Here is a 21213-nt window from a genome sequence, read left to right as displayed (position 1 = left end):
AAACAATAAAAATACACAATATACGTTTATGCCGTTTCTAATCAGATTTGTTAGCTTTTATTCTTTTTCGCCAATTAAGTATTTGAGTTCATTTCGTTTCCCATGGGCAAGCAAACACACGTTCACTAGCTTACACTCCACATATACAGTTTGCCTTCTGGTGGTTATTATCGTCATTAATATATTTAGGTAGGCAGGCCGGTGTTATTGTGGGCATCGCCGCCCTTACCACATAAACGAAGTTTTGTACTCTTGCCCCTGGCTTAATTTGCACTAAGTAAAAAAAAATTGCAGACTCGCAGACACAAAACACTACCACTCTACCTATTACTTATATATTCAACATTATATATATTTACTTGTCGACGTTGTTTGTGAAATAAAAACTTTTTCGACTTCACCTCACTTCTATTACCAGCAGCTGATGTGATAGAAAATATACAGAAAGCCGCATCTATACGATAACCTAACAGATATATATATTTCAATTTTAAATAGTCATGTATAGATTCCACATCCATGTACCTCCGAAGTCGCAAAATAGTTGTGGAGATTCAAGCACAAATATATTGACACGAAAGCTTGCTATACGCACCCATACGCCAAAGCAGTGTTTCCAACTATGGATTCTCCCAGGAAAAAATTTGGTGCTTCCCGATTATTACTTTGCACCTAGTATAGGACAAGAGTGACAGAATAAGGTGTTCCCATAGATTAAAATAAAATAGCAAAATTGTGGGCGATATATCAGCTCCCATGATTTGAAAATAAAAGCTCTCCCAGGAAAAAATTTGGTGCTTCCCGATTATTACTTTGCACCTAGTATAGGACAAGAGTGACAGAATAAGGTGTTCCCATAGATTAAAATAAAATAGCAAAATTGTGGGCGATATATCAGCTCCCATGATTTGAAAATAAAAGCGATAGCCTCCTGCAACTTTTTCTATCTCCAAGTACTGAAAATTTTAAATCAATTAGCATATTAAGGAGCCTGTGAAGAAGTTGAATGTTATATGCATCGGCCCAACAATAAATTTATAAAAATAAATTCTTTATTATAACTTATAGATGTCATACTTAAATTTGGACGCTACAGAGGTCAAGTTTTTCAAAGCGTTTATTGCTTCTTTAGACAGTTACAAAATTAGCAAAGTCAGTATTTGAATAAGAAATAGCTCGCCAAACCCCTGGGTTTCTCTCACGATGCCCTGGCGATCCGTAAGGAGGACTTTGAGAACCTATGCCTTAGTCGGCTGTAATAGCTATATTTTTTCACAATCCCCAACCACACTATCTGTGGTCCACTTTGCGACCAATAAACAAGTCTAATCCATTAATATTATTACATTTTAAATGATGTTAGTCTTTACATTTACGAAAAAATTATGAAAAAGATGCTATTTCATTGAAAACGCATCATTGTTGTTTGCAATCTGCAGCAGTAGTTACATTACCAGCGTCAAGATTATTTATATCAATTTTTCCAGATGAACCTATTTTTGCTGACGGTACTGCTTCTTCGGAAACCCCAACTTCTTTTTTAACATCTACTTCTCCAGATGTGTCAGAACTTACATGATCAGAATATACATATTCAGTCTTAATTGATACTTTATCATTTTTATCATTAACAATGTTATATTGCTCATTTGAAACCTCTTTTTCAGCAAGTGGCTTTCTGACAGAACCAGATTTTTGAGGTTCGTTGCGAGTTTGTTCAAAACTGTTTTTATCCTCAATACAATTTTTTGTTGAAGTCTTGTCGCAACTGATTTTGGTTGATTTAGGTTCTTCATTTTCTTTGTCATTTTCTGTATGCTCAGGAAATTTATCTGAAACTAATATAAAATTTCAAATTGAGATGCCACTATCTGTTGTTGGACATAGCAATGTAGATATAAAACAATTCAAAGAGATTACCCCCTGCCCCATTGGGTATGAGACCTTGAAGCCCACTGGAACAGTTATCATTTTTAGATTACCTTTCTCTGATTCTTTTGGAAATATTTTTTCCGACTTCCATTTATGTTGATACGCCTTCACTTTCACTGAAACACAAATGCAAAGCAATATTAACTTTGACAGATGTTCCAACATACATTTTTTCCAGTGAGAAAGCGTAACTAAAGACACACAAAAATGAGACGGTGTACAATATATTAAAAGTGTGGAGGAAAACCCTCCTAAAAAATAAAATTTTATTGCCAAATTTTTGAAATATAAAAATGTACTCATGAATAAACCGTCTAGCTTACACATAACCAGGCATGTTGAGTATTATATAGATAAAATGATACTTAATCATAGAAGATCTACTCTCAGCCAAGGATGAGAAATTTTTGATAGACTGAACAGAAGTCAGAAGGATTATTGGATGGATTATTCATCTTTGCAAATTGAATGTTTCAACTGAATCCTTCAGTCCTGTCCAAGTCAAAAAGTACACAATAGTGAATACTTTTGGAAAAAGACAAAAAACAAACTACCATCTTCGCCACATTTCATTTTCAATCTATCGATCTCCACTTGTAGTTTAAATCTTGCAGATTTAGCAACATCGAGAAGTTTTCCTTGTTCATACAAATCATGTTGCAATGACGTAACTTTTTTCGATTCCATTCGAAGGTATAATTCATTTAAACGCAGCTCTTCTGTGATACGTTCTAATTCCGAACTAAAAAACGTGGATATTATTTGTCTTCTTGTGATTTATTGTATGAATGAGCCAAAATCTGACCTTGGTCAGACGAAACGTTACAGAAATAGATTTGTGCAGCAGCCAGCAAGCAAGACTCTCGAATCACTAGAACTTTTGTTACAACATTAACAAACAGGTATACGACTGATAAAATAACCTTAAGGCAAGATATCCATCCCACAAACAATTAATAAATTAGAAAAAATAAAAAAAATAATCTAATAAAAACTAATTCAATTATCCCACTAAAATTGGATTAAACCCACTTTTTCTCTTTCAGTTCATTCTTGAAAAACTGAACCATACCAGTTTGACCTCCTGTGCTTGAACTGCTGCCGGAAATAAGATCATCTCCTCTTCTCGTTAACTGTAAAATCGAATAACTTCTTTGAAGTCAGTTCTTTATTTTATCAAAGTTAAAACTGAGTAGGTAGGCAATGAAATTACAAACAATTTACCGGTACTTATTTTCAGTCATTTTACTACCGGTAAATTGGCATTGAATCAAATCGAAAAGCCTAACTCAGATTCCGCACTTGGATTTGATTGTAAACATGTCCCTAATGATGAGAGAAATTTTAGGATAGGTTTATGGCCTTATATAAAAAAAAATTTAAAAAAAAAATAGTTTTGAGAAAATGATGAAACATATATTTTTGGCTTCAAAGCATCTATAATTTGTTACTGAAACACTTCTGTATTATGGCTTCAAACTTTGAAATAGAAATCAAGTCATAAGGCAGCTTTTTTTTGTAGTTTTTTCATACACATTTTTTTTCAACATTTGACCTTTTTTTGAACAGATTAATACAATGAGACTGAAAATTCAAAAATATATACCAGTAAATGACTGAATCAAGATTTTACCTTATCTTGAAAAGCCTTCAATTTTTGCACAAGTTTGGCGTTATCATTCCGAGCAGCTGATAATGATTCTTCCAAAGATCTAACATGCTGCTGGTCAATTGTGCGTGACCGAGTTTCGAGCAGAGCTGAAATTTGCATCTAAAATTTGAAATCTTGTAGTTAGGACTTGGAAACATTTTAAATAGAAATGTGAAGTACAATATTACCTTTAATTTCATTGTATAATGCTTTAATTGATCACTTTGTCTCAGCATACAGTTGTATTTTGACTTCATACTGAAAATTAAAGGATGGGTTTCATTAAATTAGTATAGATTATTTATATTTATCAAGGCAGGAAAGTTGATAAGACAATGTATTCATATGGTGATCGTATTCTGTCCAGATATCACTACCAATTCATTTGTGTGGACTGTGGATAGGAAGATACAAATAGCAAACCTTCAAACATTGAGCACAATGAGTCATCTCTAATTGCTATATGCCTACACATATGTAAAAAAAACATATAGCATACAACAAACAATAGAGATCCATGAAAAGCGAGTCTATATCAGGAGTGGGCAAGGTTTTTGAACCAGGGGCCAAAGAATTTGCCCACCTGGACTGGCGTGTGAGTGAGTGTGATGGAAAAAGTTACATTTTATGAACAATATTTACAGTGTTACAAAAACAACAGTGGAAAACAATAAGCCTCGTTCCAAAACTAAAATAAACCTCAATCTCAACAAATTCCTTAAAACATCAAAATTTGGTTTCAGTTTGGTTGTGGCAGCATCAGACAGGGCCAGATTGAATAACCCAATGACCCGGATTTGGCCCGCGGGTCGTACTTTGCCCATGTCTGGCCTATATTGTAATATGTGATTTAGGGATGCAGATAATACTTTGCTCAGTATGCAAAGTCGAATTTCTGTAATCAATCAATTTAATACCGAATTGTGAGGTACAGAAGGTGCATCAAGTTATAAAACACACCATCAATAAATTGCTCAGATTAGGGTATTGTTCACACATAGGCGCACCATGCTAAAATACGCGTTTGCTTTTTAGGGAGTATCAGGTACTTCAAATGATTCTATTTTGCAGATAATCTTACATTGCAGAATTTTGAAAATATTAGAGGACAAATATAATTTTCAAATAAGCCAAATTATCTAGCTAATTTTTAAGTACAGTATACCAGCATACCTAATTAAATTCTTTTCCGCCTGTACCCTTTTGTCTTCCACTTCTGCAAACAATGAATTTCCTCTACTATTTGGGTCATTAGGTTGAAGTTTAAGTATGTTTAATTCAGCTTGTAACTCACGACATTCTTCTCTGCATAACTGAAAAGAAAGTTAAAAAGTTGAAAAAATAGAACCAGATTTTTAACACGAAAAACAGAGCTGTGGTGTTTGGGGAAAAATTTACTTGACAGCAAGCACTCGTACCTCTAAATTATTATAATAACTCGATGTTTCTCTTTCAGCATCTTCTTTTGCTTGTCTAAGATTGTCTTCATTATTTTTTGCAATTTCCATCTAAAAATTTGGAATTTAACAAAATATACAAAAATATAAATAGAAAAAGATATACCGGTAATGCATGAGGAATATTAAGCTGCAAACTTTTTCAAATACTGGATATGTAGATCCCATTGGTGTATAGCAGGGGTGTGCAACATTTTCGTTGATAGGCCATGTAACCAACTTCGGACATCTAGCTGGGCCACACAAAAAATTCTATTTTTCCAGGCGGGAAAGGCAAGAGAAGAGGAATGCAGCCACTGCTTAGCCTTACAGTAATAATGCATTGGGCAAAATGGAAAAAACTTCAACAGAGAGACAAGAGCAAAAAACATTTTGTATTTTTACCCACATAAGCGAATTATTGAACATAAACTGCCGGATTTGGATTTTATGCTTGATGGTGAAAGATCAAGTGTTTACAAGAGCCACACTAAATGGCTTGGCGACTGAATTGGATACTGCTGTATGCGAATGCAAAACAAGATGGAGACACCGGAACGTAGTATGTGTACCAGTTTAGGTTTAGGCCGTCATTTCAGGTACAAATACTACGGGAGTCACTTGGCTAGTCCCCGAATATGTAATAAAACTAAGATAAGGAAAATTTGAATAAAATTATGGCCTAACCCTAACCTGGTACACATACTACGTTCCGGTTTCCGCCATCTTGGTTCGCATACTACAGGAGTACCCTGGATTGTGGCACGCGGGCCCGTCTGTTGCACACCCCTGGTGTATAGTGGCTACACGGTTCCAATGTACCTCGGAACTTCAATGTGCCTAAGCGATAATGCTAACCAAGAGGAGCCATCATGCCTATTTCATAAATTCTCACCATTTCTTTCAGTTGCTGAACAGTTTGTGATAGTTCATGTTCATTCATTTCCAATTCTTGAACTTGCAATTTTAATTCATAATTATCATTCGATAATTCTGCAACTTCACTAGATAACGTGTCATTCAAGCTGAAATTGCATCAAGATATTAGTAACACTTCTATACCAGATATCTCAATGAAAGAACCACCAAATGGAATACACAATGGCAAAATCGATAAAAAGAACATTGAGTTTTTGACAAGCGAATAGCGATGAAAACCAAACACCAGGGATTACCAAAAAGGATAAAAGTCTTTTAATATTTTCTGTGATTTGGATATATCTGTTGAGCGGAAATATAAAATTAATAAATTATATATAAAAGATTAATAAGTCTTGTAGCATGAATTGCAAAAAATATACGAAGCATCTATTTCAGCTACCAAAATTTTGGAACTGGGTCAAACTAAGATTTTTGTGACATCGTTGTTCACTATGTAATGACTAATGAGTACAGACAATTGCAAATTTAGATTCATAATCTAACGCTTATTCTGAGACAAGTCTAGGTTCCCAAAAAGCCACTACTACACTCTACTTCGTTCTTTATGATGACATGCTATTACATGTATTATTCAAAATCCTAAATATAAAATTGGCACCAGGGTTCTCCAAAACAAATCGAATATTCAAACCATTCGAAATCCATTATATTCAACAAATTTCTGAACTCAGGAATAATTTAGAACATTTTTATTAAAAAGTTAAGGACTTTAAGCCGTCATCCAAGTTGATCAAAACGTAAATCTCAAAATGTTAAAAAACAATGACCTTTATATTTGTATAGTTTTAGATATGATCAAAATGAAAATACAGTGATTTATGAAATTTTCCACTTCAAAGAAAGATTGAATAGATTACATATTGCATTGGGATATTATTAATAATATAACTAATCACCTAGTTTGCATTTGCTTAAGTTCTTTCTGCAATTTTTCGATTTGCGATTCTTTCAATTCAATTGTAGAAAGACGTTGAGAGTTCATCAGTTTTTCTTGCTGTAGTTGACTAGCAGTATCATCAAGCTTTTATTAAAAATAAAATTTGTATCACAATCAAAATCCAAAGTAAAAAAGGTGAGAGAATTGAAGATTTAGTACCTTTAGTACCCTTCCTGCCGTTCTGCCTAATATATTTCAAACTTATATCTTAAATGCAAAAATGCAAGGCCTTGATGGCATGCTCATTTATTTTGGGGGTTTTATCTCCCATTGATCCGTATATCAAACTTGGTCAGAGGTCATATTTAGTCTGGGGGGAGAGGAAAGCGGATAAAGTCGCTCATTCATAGACGAACCACGGCCTCTCGTTAGGATACCAGTCCATGTCGGGTATTGGCTAGCCAGATATTTGTTTTCACAAGCATGGACTTGATCAGTTACGTGACCCACTATACAGCAGCGAAGAGTCCAGCAATCCACTCGCACATAACTATCCATGCATGGAATTCGAACCGCATGGTAATCAGAGGTGCGGTGGCGAGCATATTTATAACGCTTAGCAGAATACGCCACACCGCCAAGATGGGAATTTTCAAAATGTTGAATCAGCAGTCATACGATATTCGCAGATATCTTACTCGTGATTTGATCATAACGATTTCATCAGAATGTTTCTTCCTAAATTGCTGTTCCAACCTTTGAAATTCTGTCTTCCACCTGTTCGTTTCTTCTTGAAGATTAGATTCAACTTGAGCTTTCATCTTTGTCATCACCTGAAAAAATGTGTGACAATTTTTGAGGAGGCGTGAAGCTAAATAAAAATATTTGTTGGATTTGATCTTGCCCGCCTTATTTAGGATATTCACATTTCAAAACTTTTCATTCATTGCATGATTTAAGTTCCATCCACACTATCTGTTATTAGGGCTGTCCAAGCGAACCAAATATTCGAAATCTAATCGAATCGTTTTTCGACTTATTTCCGAATCAGGTACAGAAAATTAGGTACAGAAAGCGGAAACCACATTTGCAGGACGTTTTTCATCGGACATTGAAGCGGCGCTTCGAGCTTAGACCACTCTTGCTCTCGGGTTAATTGGTTTCCCGATATTTCTCTTGCCTTCATTTTGTGATAATCATGTCATTCCTAATGCCCGCCCGGTGGCAAGTGATTAGCCATTTCATGCATGGTCATCATAACTTAAAAGGTTTAATGGTAATGACTTTATGGGAGAGAACATAGAGAAAAAGGCAATTCAAAAACTGATAGTTCTATAAATAGAATCGATTTGAAGCTGTTGAATTAGTTATCATAAGAACATGGTACAAGCAACTCAAAGCTGAAACAGGTGTTTTGGGATCCTTATGATGGCAAAACCTTCTTTCAATAGAATTTGTAACTTCTTTTGATGGCAATACTGTATTATCCATCTATATACCAAGACCAATAATTGCACTCTTGAATTTTGATGGCTGTTGTACACTAACAATATTATAGTCATCAAATAATATTGTCATCAGATTGCAATTATGAATTGAACAATTTTTACTCTTAACACTCATCAGTTTGAGACCCAAATTTTAGAGTCCTTCAATTTTTTTGACCAGTTCATACAAGCGTGTGACCTCTGAAAACATTTTATTACAAAATACCAGCAGTTAAGTAAGATGTAACTGCACATACGTTACCACAACATCGAAGGGCAGGCGTTTATTGTGTAATAGAGACAGATTTAGGATTGCGCAATATTATTCGATTATTCGGTTCGATTCGGTAAAAATATTAGATTCGAAAAATTATTCGATTTTGGACAGCCCTATACTGGTATTTGTAGCTTATTGTTAGCTAGTTATTTTTGAGATGTGGTGTAAGACTAAAGTTAGAGATTCACTGATTTAGCTTATTCATTTCCACATTACACCTTTGTACATCTAAGATGGGTACCCACCATTCCCAACATTTTGACCTGCTGCACAGATCAAGTTGCTCCTTTTATAATTTCTATGATACTTACTTATTGAATTCCAACACAATTTACACAAATTCTTCACCTCGAGTTTATTTTCCAAAGAATATTTTTCCTGTTCATAGTCTTCAACAATTTTTCCATTTTCTCTCTGTATATTGTCCAGCATTTCTTCAAGATTGGATTTCTCTTCCAGGAGTACATTTCCTTTATTAAATAAAGTGATTATTAGGAATACTTCATAGGGGGTGGAACCAAGATAAAAAAAAATTTCTGTAATAAATTCGAAATTATTTGAAAAAGTTAATTATCAGACAAATCTCAATCAGTGGTATGTAATTATGAATGTCATTTAATTAAGATTTAAGCATCCTGTGATTATATTAGTTTGATATTCGATAAACTGCCAAAATGGGTAGTCTCGCAGTGTGTGTACCATGTTAGGGTAGGGCCATAATTTTATTCCGATTTTCCTTATTTTAGTTCTATTACGAGTTCAGGGATTGTCTGTGTTAGCCGAGTGAATATACCCCCTGCCCATAAGGTTTCAGTCCCTTTACACAACTTGATGTAAAGAGGCGAACAAGATTAGTTACCTCCATATTGAAACACAATACACACTCCTGGAGTGCCCCAAAATTTTCAAATATAATAGAATGGAGTTTCCCAACACCAAAATTGTCAAATGAAATGTTGTTATCACGAGAAAGAATTTTTTGACAGAACTAACTTTGTCTCAGAATCACACATCAATTTCTTGCTCTGAGTTACATATTCAATATACTATACCCGCTTCTGCTGCTCTAATCAAATTTTCATTTAGTTCTTTCAAATTTTTCTTTAATTTTGTGATCTCCTTTTCTTTGTCTTTCAGAATATCATCAAGAGGTTGAAGTCTTGTATCCATTTCCAAATAGTTAAAGCTAGACATACAGCTAATAGAATTTATCTAGAGATGTAATCCAAATACGACAAATTTATAATAATATAGGAAAGCAAATAGGAGACATTAGATGAAGTTGAAACGAATACAAATAAAGAAAATAAGAATATTTACTCTATTTAGGACTACTTCTTTCCGAGTGAAGGAATCCGATTGAGATATTGATTAAAGAATGGGAATAAGAGAGAACTCTCCATAAGGAAGACAGTTTGACATTTTCCTAAGATTTTTCGCCAAGATTATTTGAATGTGATCCATAAGGGAAAATAGGGTCAACATTCAGGAAATCTAGGTTCAAACACCATGAAAAAATTCCAAATAGTACAAATTCAACAATGTATATTCCATAGATAAGATTTTGCCAGTCACCAATAGTTTCACCAAGAAAGAATAATGAATGAAATAAATTGAGCTAATTATTTTTCCAAAATTAAACTCGACCACTGCCTTACTTGTTCAGTCAATGAATTATAGTAAATGGGATTATTACAAAGTAAAAAACAGTTATAGAGCAAACTATTCCACATAGCAGAAATAAAGTGATCGAGTCTGTTGTATAAACAACACATAACAAAATTATTTCAAAGTTGAAATGCAATTAAAAATGATGTAGTTACTCTGTGGAAACTAATTATTAAAGTCTTTTCTTCAAAAAAATTTCGATGTCTGAATTTTATCATCATTTCGTAGTAAAAATAGTAATATTGAATTTAATAGACAATAAAATTATTCGCAAAAAATAAGTTTGTCATGCTAAAGTATAGTCTTAGTTGGCTATGTCGCAAACACATCAACTATAAAACTAATTAGAGTTCACAAAACAATACTGCAAAGAAAATGCAGTGAAAACATCTTCATTTAAGAGTAAATGAGAGAGGTATATAACTAGAATGCAATTCACACATTAGTATTTCAATAAGGGACAAATGTCTAACAGTCGTAATTCATGTAGGTCATGGATTAAAATTTCCAGGAATGTAATGCCTACAATAACTTGAACCATGTATCATGATCGTCTGATTATAAGACCAAATAAATATATAATAATCACAATATATAATCGCTGAATAATGTCAAATAAGTGTCGTTCAATTTGTTATTTTCGAATTCTGTTCATTCCACTTTGTATATGAGCTATATGAATTTCAACATTATTTTGGAAAGACTCCATATTTTCAGGCATAATTTTTTCTTTTATGTTATCCATGGAATCTGTAATTGCTTTAAATTCGAAAGGATTTCCGTTATTTTCTTTGAGATAGCGAATCTGCATCATGATGGCAGTGAGTTGTTTCACAAGAGTTGTGAGGCCACAATTTTTGACTGCTTTTTTCCCATTTGTAGTTAAGTTTTTACTCTCTACCATTTGCTCTGCGTTTTCCATAGCTGTTTGTCTAACGTGCGATCCTTGGTCACATAAAATTGTGTTCTCAGGAGAGAGCTCTAAACAAAATTTTTGTATTCCGAGTAACAGAGAATTTAACTCTGCGTTCAGTCTTTCAAGTTCTAAAACAACGGTTGCATATTTTCTTTGAAACTCTATAGGCAGAGTCTCTCCATACGAGTGACTTTTTTCCGCTTGTGAATTCATTTGCTCGAGTAATTGTAAGTTTTCTTTTTTGATGGCTAAAATTTTTGAAAGGCGGGCCACCTGAACGAGGAATTTAACTGGGAAACCCCCCAATGTACCACCAGTTCCGCCTGGAAATTTACTACGCAACGGAGACTGACCCAAAACAGGATCATGTTCATTTGTGGGACTTTGAAGACTGTCATTAAAATCTGGCTGCATAGGGGAAAACATATTATAAAATGGCCTTTTTCTATCGATAAGAGACGTGAGTTGCATTGTCTCTTGAGGGTCATCACTGGCAACTTCAATATCAGGAACTTCTTTGGTACCAAGATTTCTTCTGTCAAAGGTTACTCTGTAAGATGAATTTAAAACGTCAACAGCATCAATTCGTCCAGTATATAGGCCATCATGGGATCCGCGAAGTCTTGCTGTTACTTTCGTACCGAGGATCAGTGACATTGGAATTTCTTTTGGTAGATCGTTGAATGTAAACCCATCATCTGCACTGACCTTTCTCTGCTGAAGTTGACGAATTCTGAATCTTTTACTTTTTAATGAGTTTCGTTCTTCCATGAAAAATGCTCCAGAACACCGGCGTGGTTTACCCATTATTCGTCTAATTTTTGCCCAATGAGCCCTTGTGAGACCCTTTGTTGACAGAGTAGGGAAAGATTCTTTCAAACAAAGTAAGAAATCATTGTCACCTTCAAATAAACATTTATCAATATGTGAGTAAAACCATTCATAAATACACATTTTGTGAGCCTTCGGAAGTTTGAGGAGATTTTTTAGACGAAAACCTATTTTCTTTGCAATTGTCCTGTCTGCAACACTGCTCTGCGCAATATTAGAGCTGGTACTAGCACCACTGGGCGTTTCAGGAGTAGATGGTGCAAACGTAGGCACAGGTAAAGACACAACTGCTTCATTTTCAATCGAACTTGATGGAGATTGTTCCGCGGCAAGTGGACTTTCAAGCAATTTCAACGCTCTCCGCTTCTTCATTCTAACTTCCTCTTCGCTCGAGACGTCATCATCACCATAATATATTAGCTTATTTCTTTTCCTGCTTCTCTGTGGTCGATTCGGAGACATACCCGGACTAGAATTCCAACTCATATTTAGGCCTTAGCACCTTGCTCAGTAGGCTATATGCAGGAAACCGGCGAAACGACGGACTAACTTTCTCAAATCATCAACAAGCGGATTTCGCGCGAAACTGCAAAGACGTCCCAATCAATAACGTCATAAAATTTACTAGAATTTACGATGCACTATGTCAAATTATGAAACATGAACTAATTTTTAATGAACTGTAGTCATAACCGCATAATATTTTCAGAACTCTATATCAAATGGTATACTTCAATTGTGCACATTCGTTTTAAAGCTGTCAAATTTTGGGTAGTCAAGCATTCAAGTATTATAAATCGTGTCCAAAGTAGCTGATTGGGTACTTTCGTAGTGTGTGTAGCAAGGTTAGGTTTATTTAGATTTTAGAGCAGGGTGGTCCAAACCCAAGCCCGCGAGCCACATGTGGCCCGCCGCTTCATTATCTGTGGTCCGCGTCACATTCGGGGAGCAATCAATAAATCGCATATCGTGTTGTTTCGTAATAAAATTAATCAGAAAAATCTTTTGATATATTGTCACATCACTAATGTCACCTAATTGACTAGTGTTATGGCTAGCCGAGGCAATTAGCGTAGTTGAATGATGTGCTTGGCAGTCTAAATTATTATCTGGCTTTCTATATTTTTGGTCGGGAATATATGCTAAGATTATAGGTATCATAGAAAACTGAAAATTGAATGCGGATTCTATTAGCCTGGGATGGTTATGTCTGATAACTATGTGTTTGCACAATAAAAGTATTTGTTTTGTATTGCAATGTTTACCTATTCTTGGCACTATTGTGACCCGCGAACAATAAAAAAATAAATATGTGTCCCGCGGAGCCGACAACCTTGGACCACCCTGCTTTAGAGCATAATTTTATTACAATTTGTTTTCTTTACTTTAGTTCGGGGACTGGCTGCGTTAATCAAGTAAATATACCTCCTGCCCTTACACTTCATTTCTTTTACACAACTTGATGTAAAGTAGGCGAACAAAATTAGTTACCCCATATTAGTACACACACTCCTGGAGCGCCGCTCATTGTAGCTTTAGAACCAAATTAGTAATTATAAACGCATATTCATACATCGATGTTTACGGAAAAAAATCCTTTGCTAAAATTGGATTTTAAGTTACTCACATTTTGTTAAAAAATTTTCACACTCTGAGTTATGTGGCGCTGTATTATCGTTTATTTCTGCATCATATAGTAGTGATTCTCAAACGATAGGGCGTGCAATACAGAAATAGCGAAGACAATTGCCTCGAGGTGTGAGGCTAATTAAAAATATTTGTTAGATCTTGCCCGTTTCCATTTAAAATATTTACATTTCAAATTTTTTATTTAATTCATTATTTACGTTACATCCATGTATTTTGAACATGTTTTCGAGAATAAAATCTCTCATTTCCTGTTATTTGTAGCTTATTGTTAGCTTGCTATTTTTGAAGTGGCACGCAAGACGTCACATGTTAAAACCATTGCCATATGCAGTTAATAAAGACCAAATTTATTATTAAAAGGGTGCCATGTTATGAACGAGTTTTTTTGACGGAAATCCCTGAAATTTGAGGCCAACGCCTACTATAATTTCTAAACTGTACTAATTTCAGCTGTTTATTTATTCATTAGCAAAAGTATTTAAAACAGACCTGAGTCATGCAGAAATTACTTGTATGTTTCCTATTGTCGGTTGCTGTAATGTCATCATTATTCGATATCACAAACGGAGGGCTCAGTGGAAGTTCGTGAGAATATATTAATTTAGATTAACGAAAGATATAAGACAGAAACATACAACTTAAACAATTTCCCATTCTGAACAACCGATCGTCATTCAGAATTTAGAACATAAATGTCGTGTTTATTGCACTTTGCAGTAAAATTACACTCGGTTTTGATGTTGACGCTATATCATGTGATGTTACAAGTATCATATTCTGAAATAAAGTTGACGCATTTCCTATTTGAGCTAGTAAATTGTATTATATTGATGCTAACCCGATTATTTAGATCAAGGGTATGCAACCTGCTGACCGCGGGCCAAATGCGGCCCAAAAGGAAATCTTGTGCGTCACGTGAAAAAGTGCTAATTTTGTACGGTTTGCACCATTAATCAATTCCAATCTCTATACCAGGGGTCACCAACGTTTTCGAAGCCGAGGGCTACTTTCTGGGTACCGATTAAGCCGAGGGCTATCAGTTTGATGCACACTTTTAAAAAAGTCGATTTGCTCGATTAACCTTCAAATATTGATAATTACTGATATTTAATAAAAACACTGATAAACTTTAGGTTTCTTCAGGAAATCAAACGATTATCACAACGTAGCAAATAAATTACTAGCAATGACACTTCCATTTTCAAAATGAGTGTTTTTCGAATTGATTTTAAAGTGATCACTACAATAATATCCTCGGAGACCACAGGTCCACAATGTACCTACTTTTTTACAAACACCCTGCATAACCCTAAGATGAAATGAACTTAACACTTTTATTGCCGAATGTTACATTTGAAACCAAATTCAACTAATTATAAATATCTTGTTTTCAACAAGGAGAAAGTACTGCGCTCACCAATGAATAGTGACAAGATGTGAAATGTCTCTTTGCTTTGTCGTCGCTATAATCGCCCCGTAAATGAGACATACGCAAGCTGTTTTCACGGTGGTAAAAGGAAATCCACCTCCCATTCATCGTGAAAATGGTAGCTTTTCTTTCGATTTTTTGCCATTTTCTTTGAAATCAATAATTGTATTATTGGCATTGCTGCTCCACAAATCAACGGACACGAAGGTGACATCTGTGTGATGTCATAATTGGGAGAGTATTAAATGACCCGTCACATTACTGAGGTCAAATAAAAGTTAGGATGATCGTTACCATATCAATTAACATAGTGTTGTTCCCAGTTCCCAAATAAGACATAAGTGTGATTTATACAAGAATAACGTGACAAAAATTAATTGAAGCAGCTTACCCATAAGCGTCGTTATTAAGTTTATTTTGGAACAGACCTGCGGGCGACTAATGTGGTCTTCACGGGCGACTTAGTGCCCGCGGGCAACGGGTTGGTGACCCCTGCTCTATACGTTACAAAGTTGCCTATTTATTGGACAAAGAGTCCAATTTATTATTGGACACGTAGTGGACATAACGATCGTTTCAATATTATGTTGTTGTTGTTCTTGTTTGAATAGTTTTACCGCCTAACAGCTTCGAGTTAGAAACTTCGAAAAAGAAACATAATAATCCACCAACAAATACTGTAGATATATAGAAAAGGTGAAATGCAGAAAAGTATTAACGATAACTTTTCACGATACACGATAACTTTTCATTGTGTATTCATATATCTAAGTTCGTCTCTCAGATAGCTTATGCTATTGTTTCAGTTATTTCGAAATGATCGAATTATATTCCAAATTAATTAATAGTTGTTACTGAGTATACAATTTTATTGTGAATTCTGATGTTTAAATTATTTAACATGAACGTCTCGGGTACTTTTGTAACTTGACATCCATTTTTTAACATCTAAATATGCTCGAAAAGAAAGTTTTCATTTGATTTTTCCAGCGTAACTATCTGATTTTCTTCATTGTGCTTTCGTTTTTGCCATTGGCCTGATATTTTTAGTATCACAAAGAGTCCTAATTTTAAGCGATCAACGCCACCGGGAATAACAATGCCACGAGGAAATAAGAGACAAATCAACTATGAAGAGAACGTGGCACAGCGGCGGAGGCGCAGTTCTTACCACTTCATGGCAGCTCCTGCCACGAACGAACCGCGGCAGCTCTTGCCATGGTTTTATAGGGCTTTTCAGTATTCAGTAATCAGTAAACGGTATATTCACAAACAAATGTACCAGATTTTAATTGATTATGTGGAACTATATCTACTTAAACCCTAACCCAAAATCCATAAAAACTGTATCCATAAGAAAAACGTTCCAACTTACCCAATATTTGTCACCATAAGGGTCTTGTCTTTACGGCCACCAGCCCTGTCTTTACGGCCCCACCTGCCGTGGTTACGGCAGCAAAATTTTACCTGCCATTGGTTTTAAATTTGCTGCCGCGGTAACGGCAGCTCGTCATTGGTTTGTGGCAGCTAAAAAGTCAGTCGCCATAGGTTTGGCCGTAGCGGCCATGGTATGAAAACACCGCCATGGTTTTGCGGCAGCTGCAAACGCCACAGAATACTTACTGCACTTGCAGCGGCGAGCGCGTTTTTTAGCGCTGTCGTTAGTCACGTGGTATAACGGAAGTGATTGAAATTCGCATAGCGTTACATTGGGAAGAACGGATAGAAGGTTCCTTCATTCCTATTAATATTTTAGAATATTTGGTATTTTCTCTTATAGTTGTATGAGGGGAATATAAGATTAGCATCGAAAGTTTATAACTCTCAATATTCCAGGACTTTGTGAGTGTTTTCTCGCAGATTTTTTTGTCATTAATCATCGATCTCAGAGGTATTGAACCATGATCGACTGGTAACAAACCATATGCTTGTTTGGCTAAAATTGATGAGAAATATACAGGTGTATCGTTCAAACCCTGGCTCAGATTATTGAGCAGGCAAATGCAATATAAAACGCCATGGTCGAGCGAGGTTAATTCTATTTCTTCAAACACGAAATTCATATTACACTAAATATACGCAACTGCAAAGAATAGTGGCTGACTGCGATAACATATCGCTTGAAAAGATGCAGATAAAACTAAAACCAGTCGATATATAACCGAACAGTTTTTATTACATCCAATTACAATCTCATATTGCATCAAACATCGTTGAAAAGTCGATTTTTGTTATATACATTATAACTTCATCCAAATATGAGATCACTTTGTTGGGTCTACTTCATCTACGTCTACGAAAATAAGGGGACCATGAAAGACTTTGTCTACCTGTAACGCAAAAGGTAAAATAATCAATGCTTTTATCAAACTTAGTATAAATGAAGAATTACAGATGTGGTACATCTTTCACGTTGACAGGATTGGCTAAAAATGCCATTCTCCTTGTAAATACATGACACAATCAAAATGTCGCCAGGATTTATTTTATATTTTATTGTTATATATGAATTAAGATTAACACATATATGTTATATCGGATTCAAAAAAATCCTTATACACAATAAAAAAATATGTATGTGTTTGTTAATTCAATCAGATATTTTATTATAAAAAAAGTTAAGTTTAGTCGTAATATTTACTTCTACGGATAACGGAACATTTATTGTGGTACATTTTACAGGACGTAGTACATTTATTTCCTGTGATCGGTGGAGGATAATATTGTACGTCATGCTTAATTAAAAACGAGCTATATTAACTGATAATTTGGTACCTTCGATCGATGCAATCCATAGCATCAACAATATGAAAACGACGATTTTTCTCCAGATAGGACCCATTTCTATTGTGATAGTACCAATCAGTTTTTGTCTAACCAAAAAACTAAAAAAGACATAATATACATGAGTTAGTCAGAATACATCTGGCACATGGGTGAGCTAAAGGAGGTTTTCAACTAATTAACTAATTTTAAGTTATACACGGTCAAATTTTTTTATCTATCGAAAATATAGAATGAAGTCCTGAACAGTTGATTGGGGAAACTATGTATATAATCTTTCCGCGAGCTACTTTTCCAATCGTGTGACTTCGACCAACTTGTAAGTAACAACATGGTAGACTTTAGCTGATAATATTGACATCTCAAATTTTCTTACTAATATGGTTTTTCAATATGCTTTCTATGCTTGGTCCACTGTCTTCCACCTAAAAAGGGCTAGGATTTCTAATGCATCGCAGTAAATCACACTCAGATGTTCGTTCGAATTAGATATATGGAGTTTCAGACTTCAATTCAAAAGAAAGACGAAGTGATGAACTATGCTGATTTAGCCTATTTCAGCGACTCAAATTCGTTTCGTTGACATTTGATGAGGAAATACCCAAGTCAGCTGTATCCAGAAAGTTGGCATGCCATGATTTATTCGGATGTTTACGTCGCCGCTTTCTTTTCCCGACAGTTTATTACCATCTTTCGTTTTTTTTGCGCGAAACTTATCAAAAAACAGAAAAACACCGTGCATCTTATGTCTCATGTGCTGTTGTACTATATTTCTATTACTTTTGGTTTGACAACCTCTTAGCATACACCAGAATAATGTATACCTTTCATTGATTTTTTTCCATTTCTATTATTTTTTCATCGGTAAAATTACCTCCAGAACCCAGCCTTTTTAGAGGCCCACGAGTGTATATCTAAAACATCATTTAGCTTCCAAATCAATAAAAATTGTCCGGTGATATCTACCCAAATGCGGTACTGCGCCAAAAAAAACAGTAGTCCGGTACCTTAGTTGGGTATTCAATGACCCGCAGTTGCCATGGTTACACAGGCCTGTGGTGTCTGGAGCCGTCTTCTTCCTTTTACTAGGGTGATATTCGGTCGCTTAAATGTGTCTCAAACTCCGGCTTTTGTTAGGATTTTACGTTTGACTCCTTTCTCAGTATGATTTAATGTTAGATTTACTCCCTCGTAGGTGACGCTGCTAGATAACCTTACTGGGTTATCGCGTCCCTTTCACACTGAAATTCAAATTTGTTTATCTTTCTTAATTATGTTTGTCCATAATGCACTCTCGGTTTGTGATAAAATAAACTACTGACTGACTGACTACTATAAAATAAGACCCGTTAACAACTCTTGCTCAACAAAAACCTAATCAGAGACGATTTCAATGTCTCACTCCACGTTGAAAATTCAAATTTCAAGGCTTTCAGTCTATTCTGTTTATCGATTCTCGCATGCATTGGTTAATGACTTAGTGCGTTTTCTTTAGCCTCACCGTTAGTACAGTGGTGTACTGTAAAGGATGTGATTGGTTATAGGCATAATCTAACAGCGAGTACATGATGAAGAAAGAAGAGACGATTTAATTCATTCCAAATTCTTCCGATATTTTTATGAGTTTTAAATCAGAGAAAAAATGCAATTTCAAATGAATGCGCAAGTTAAAGGTCTCCAATTATGCAAATAAGAAACAAATTGTCCCGACCTTCCCCTATCTGGAAAACGCAATTCCACGATATTTATCAATTTAATATTTGAAATTCATGGTAATGTTTCTCTTCTGACAATTATTAAATCATCCAATTCAAATGACCAGAAAAATGACGCATCTAGCAGATCCATAATGGGTCGTGTCTGACAATATGCATGCATTAAAATATCTAATTAATCTGGTTAGGAAACACGAGTATTGTCAAACATAGGGTGATCTAGGCTGGCATTTTTAGAATAAACGCCCAAAGAATAAAGTAGCATTTTGCGCCTATATTCAGATATATATTAACAAACCCTTAGTACAACTTGGACAAGTCGCATTTACTACGCGCATCATTTTATATTTGGGCGTCTAGGTGGCAATTACTTATAACCAAATAAGCAATATTTTTTTTGAGATTGGTTATGTGTTATCATCATTACATACATCCGCCCAAGTGGGTGTTCACCCACTATAGGGAGTGTATGGAAATTACCGTTCATGTTTGTTAAAATCACGGAACTTTAATGTTGTATCGATGCTCCCGAGATATGTGTATCGAGATGGCGCATAACCTGAACATATTATGTGTATCAGGTTAGGGTCCAGGGCATCCCGAGTGGGTCGCCATAAGCTGTGGTAATAAATAGTGGGTCCAAACTCTGAAAAGTTTGGGAACCACTGCTTCAGATAATATGATTGTCATCGCAAATTTACTTACTTATATAGTGAGTCGGGGGAAGTCGAACACACTAATAAATTATTCTGAATAACTGTTTACAAAATGACGCAGCTGCATTCGTTCTACATTTGATTTATGTACTCACCATTCAGCTATCTTGCCACATTTGCACATCGTTGCCATAGCAACGAGTCGGAATTTACGCGCGATTTTCAGCTAAAGAAATATCGGGATAAGTTGAACATTTTGTGGGCAAGACGGACATACATCAAAATAAACTTGATGTGTCTCATAAAATTTCGGCCAACGCCTAGATGCCTTAGGATCAGGTCTCTTAACATTTTGTTTAAACAGATAATTTTTCCTGCATGTTAACCAGTGTGTACTGTCCGTTTTGCCCCATAAAGGGCATTGCAGGGCAATTTACAAAAGAGTTTGAACAGCTTTAGAAAAAACAACAAATCTTTTGCACTTTTTCAACTGCAGTTTTTATGTCTTCTTTATACAAACCTCTAGAAGTATTTATTTTGTAATTTCTTAGCATAACCTTGGACGTATTTTAAACGTCTGTGGGGAAAAAAATTGGATGGAGTAACTTCTAGGAGACCTAGTATAAATGTGGCGATGAGAGTGCTTTAAATCCGTGTTGTAAAGGGTACTTAGTACCAAGAAATAATAAGTATCGATGAAGACGGCCCATTGACATTCCCAACAGACTAAATTGAAAAAAAAAAAAAACTCCCCTCTCCCCCACTCAAAATCCACCCTACTTCTTAAGTGAGCGTGCCTATCCAAAAATGAGCACTGGTAGTCTACTAAATAAATTTTTCAATCATATGTATCTGCGATGCGTTTTATGCGATGAAAAAGCGCGAGCTGTCGCTATTAGAAGGATTATATTTTGCATGTACATCATACCGAGGGGGTCCGGGTCCGACCTACTATATGGGTT

The 21213-nt window shown here is 35.2% G+C and overlaps 2 protein-coding genes and 1 long non-coding RNA gene across 4 annotated transcripts; all 3 read right to left on the bottom strand.

Annotated features, from left to right (window-relative positions):
• Positions 1 to 459: 459 nt before the first annotated feature.
• Positions 460 to 9796, bottom strand: LOC120337469 (protein Spindly-like). The gene is made up of 13 exons (XM_039405250.2): positions 9655 to 9796; positions 8951 to 9072; positions 7537 to 7671; positions 6858 to 6982; positions 5915 to 6044; positions 5002 to 5091; positions 4757 to 4896; positions 3772 to 3841; positions 3566 to 3703; positions 2965 to 3065; positions 2487 to 2674; positions 1983 to 2048; positions 460 to 1838 (listed from the first exon to the last, which is right to left on the bottom strand). The coding sequence occupies exons 1-13, from the start codon at positions 9794 to 9796 to the stop codon at positions 1417 to 1419; spliced, it is 1869 nt and encodes a 622-aa protein (XP_039261184.2). The 3' UTR covers positions 460 to 1416.
• Positions 9797 to 9809: 13 nt separating this feature from the next.
• Positions 9810 to 12606, bottom strand: LOC120337470 (protein lin-9 homolog). The gene has a single exon (XM_039405251.2). The coding sequence runs from the start codon at positions 12501 to 12503 to the stop codon at positions 10905 to 10907; it is 1599 nt and encodes a 532-aa protein (XP_039261185.2). The 5' UTR covers positions 12504 to 12606; the 3' UTR covers positions 9810 to 10904.
• Positions 12607 to 17254: 4648 nt separating this feature from the next.
• Positions 17255 to 19413, bottom strand: LOC120337860 (uncharacterized). Of its 2 annotated transcripts, none has more exons than XR_013478300.1 (3): positions 18888 to 19413; positions 17872 to 17981; positions 17255 to 17426 (listed from the first exon to the last, which is right to left on the bottom strand). It is a non-coding gene; the product is annotated as an uncharacterized LOC120337860 (long non-coding RNA). The 2 variants fall into 2 exon arrangements; XR_005569021.2 differs by lacking the exon at positions 18888 to 19413 and adding an exon at positions 18257 to 18537.
• Positions 19414 to 21213: the final 1800 nt, after the last annotated feature.

The sequence above is a fragment of the Styela clava genome, chromosome 10 (assembly GCF_964204865.1).
Source record: "Styela clava chromosome 10, kaStyClav1.hap1.2, whole genome shotgun sequence".
In the NCBI taxonomy this organism is placed as follows: domain Eukaryota; kingdom Metazoa; phylum Chordata; class Ascidiacea; order Stolidobranchia; family Styelidae; genus Styela; species Styela clava.
This window is presented reverse-complemented; position numbering and strand designations above follow the sequence as displayed.

Bases quoted from the DNA above. Each gene is read 5' to 3' on its own strand.
- LOC120337469 (XM_039405250.2), bottom strand. From the start codon at position 9,796: ATGTCTAGCTTTAACTATTTGGAAATGGATACAAGACTTCAACCTCTT. The intron at 4,897-5,001 runs GTACGAGTGCTT...CTTTCTTTTCAG, and splicing joins GTTATTATAATAATTTAGAG to TTATGCAGAGAAGAATGTCG. The intron at 1,839-1,982 runs GTAATCTAAAAA...ATTTTATATTAG, and splicing joins TCCAAAAGAATCAGAGAAAG to TTTCAGATAAATTTCCTGAG.
- LOC120337470 (XM_039405251.2), bottom strand. From the start codon at position 12,503: ATGAGTTGGAATTCTAGTCCGGGTATGTCTCCGAATCGACCACAGAGA.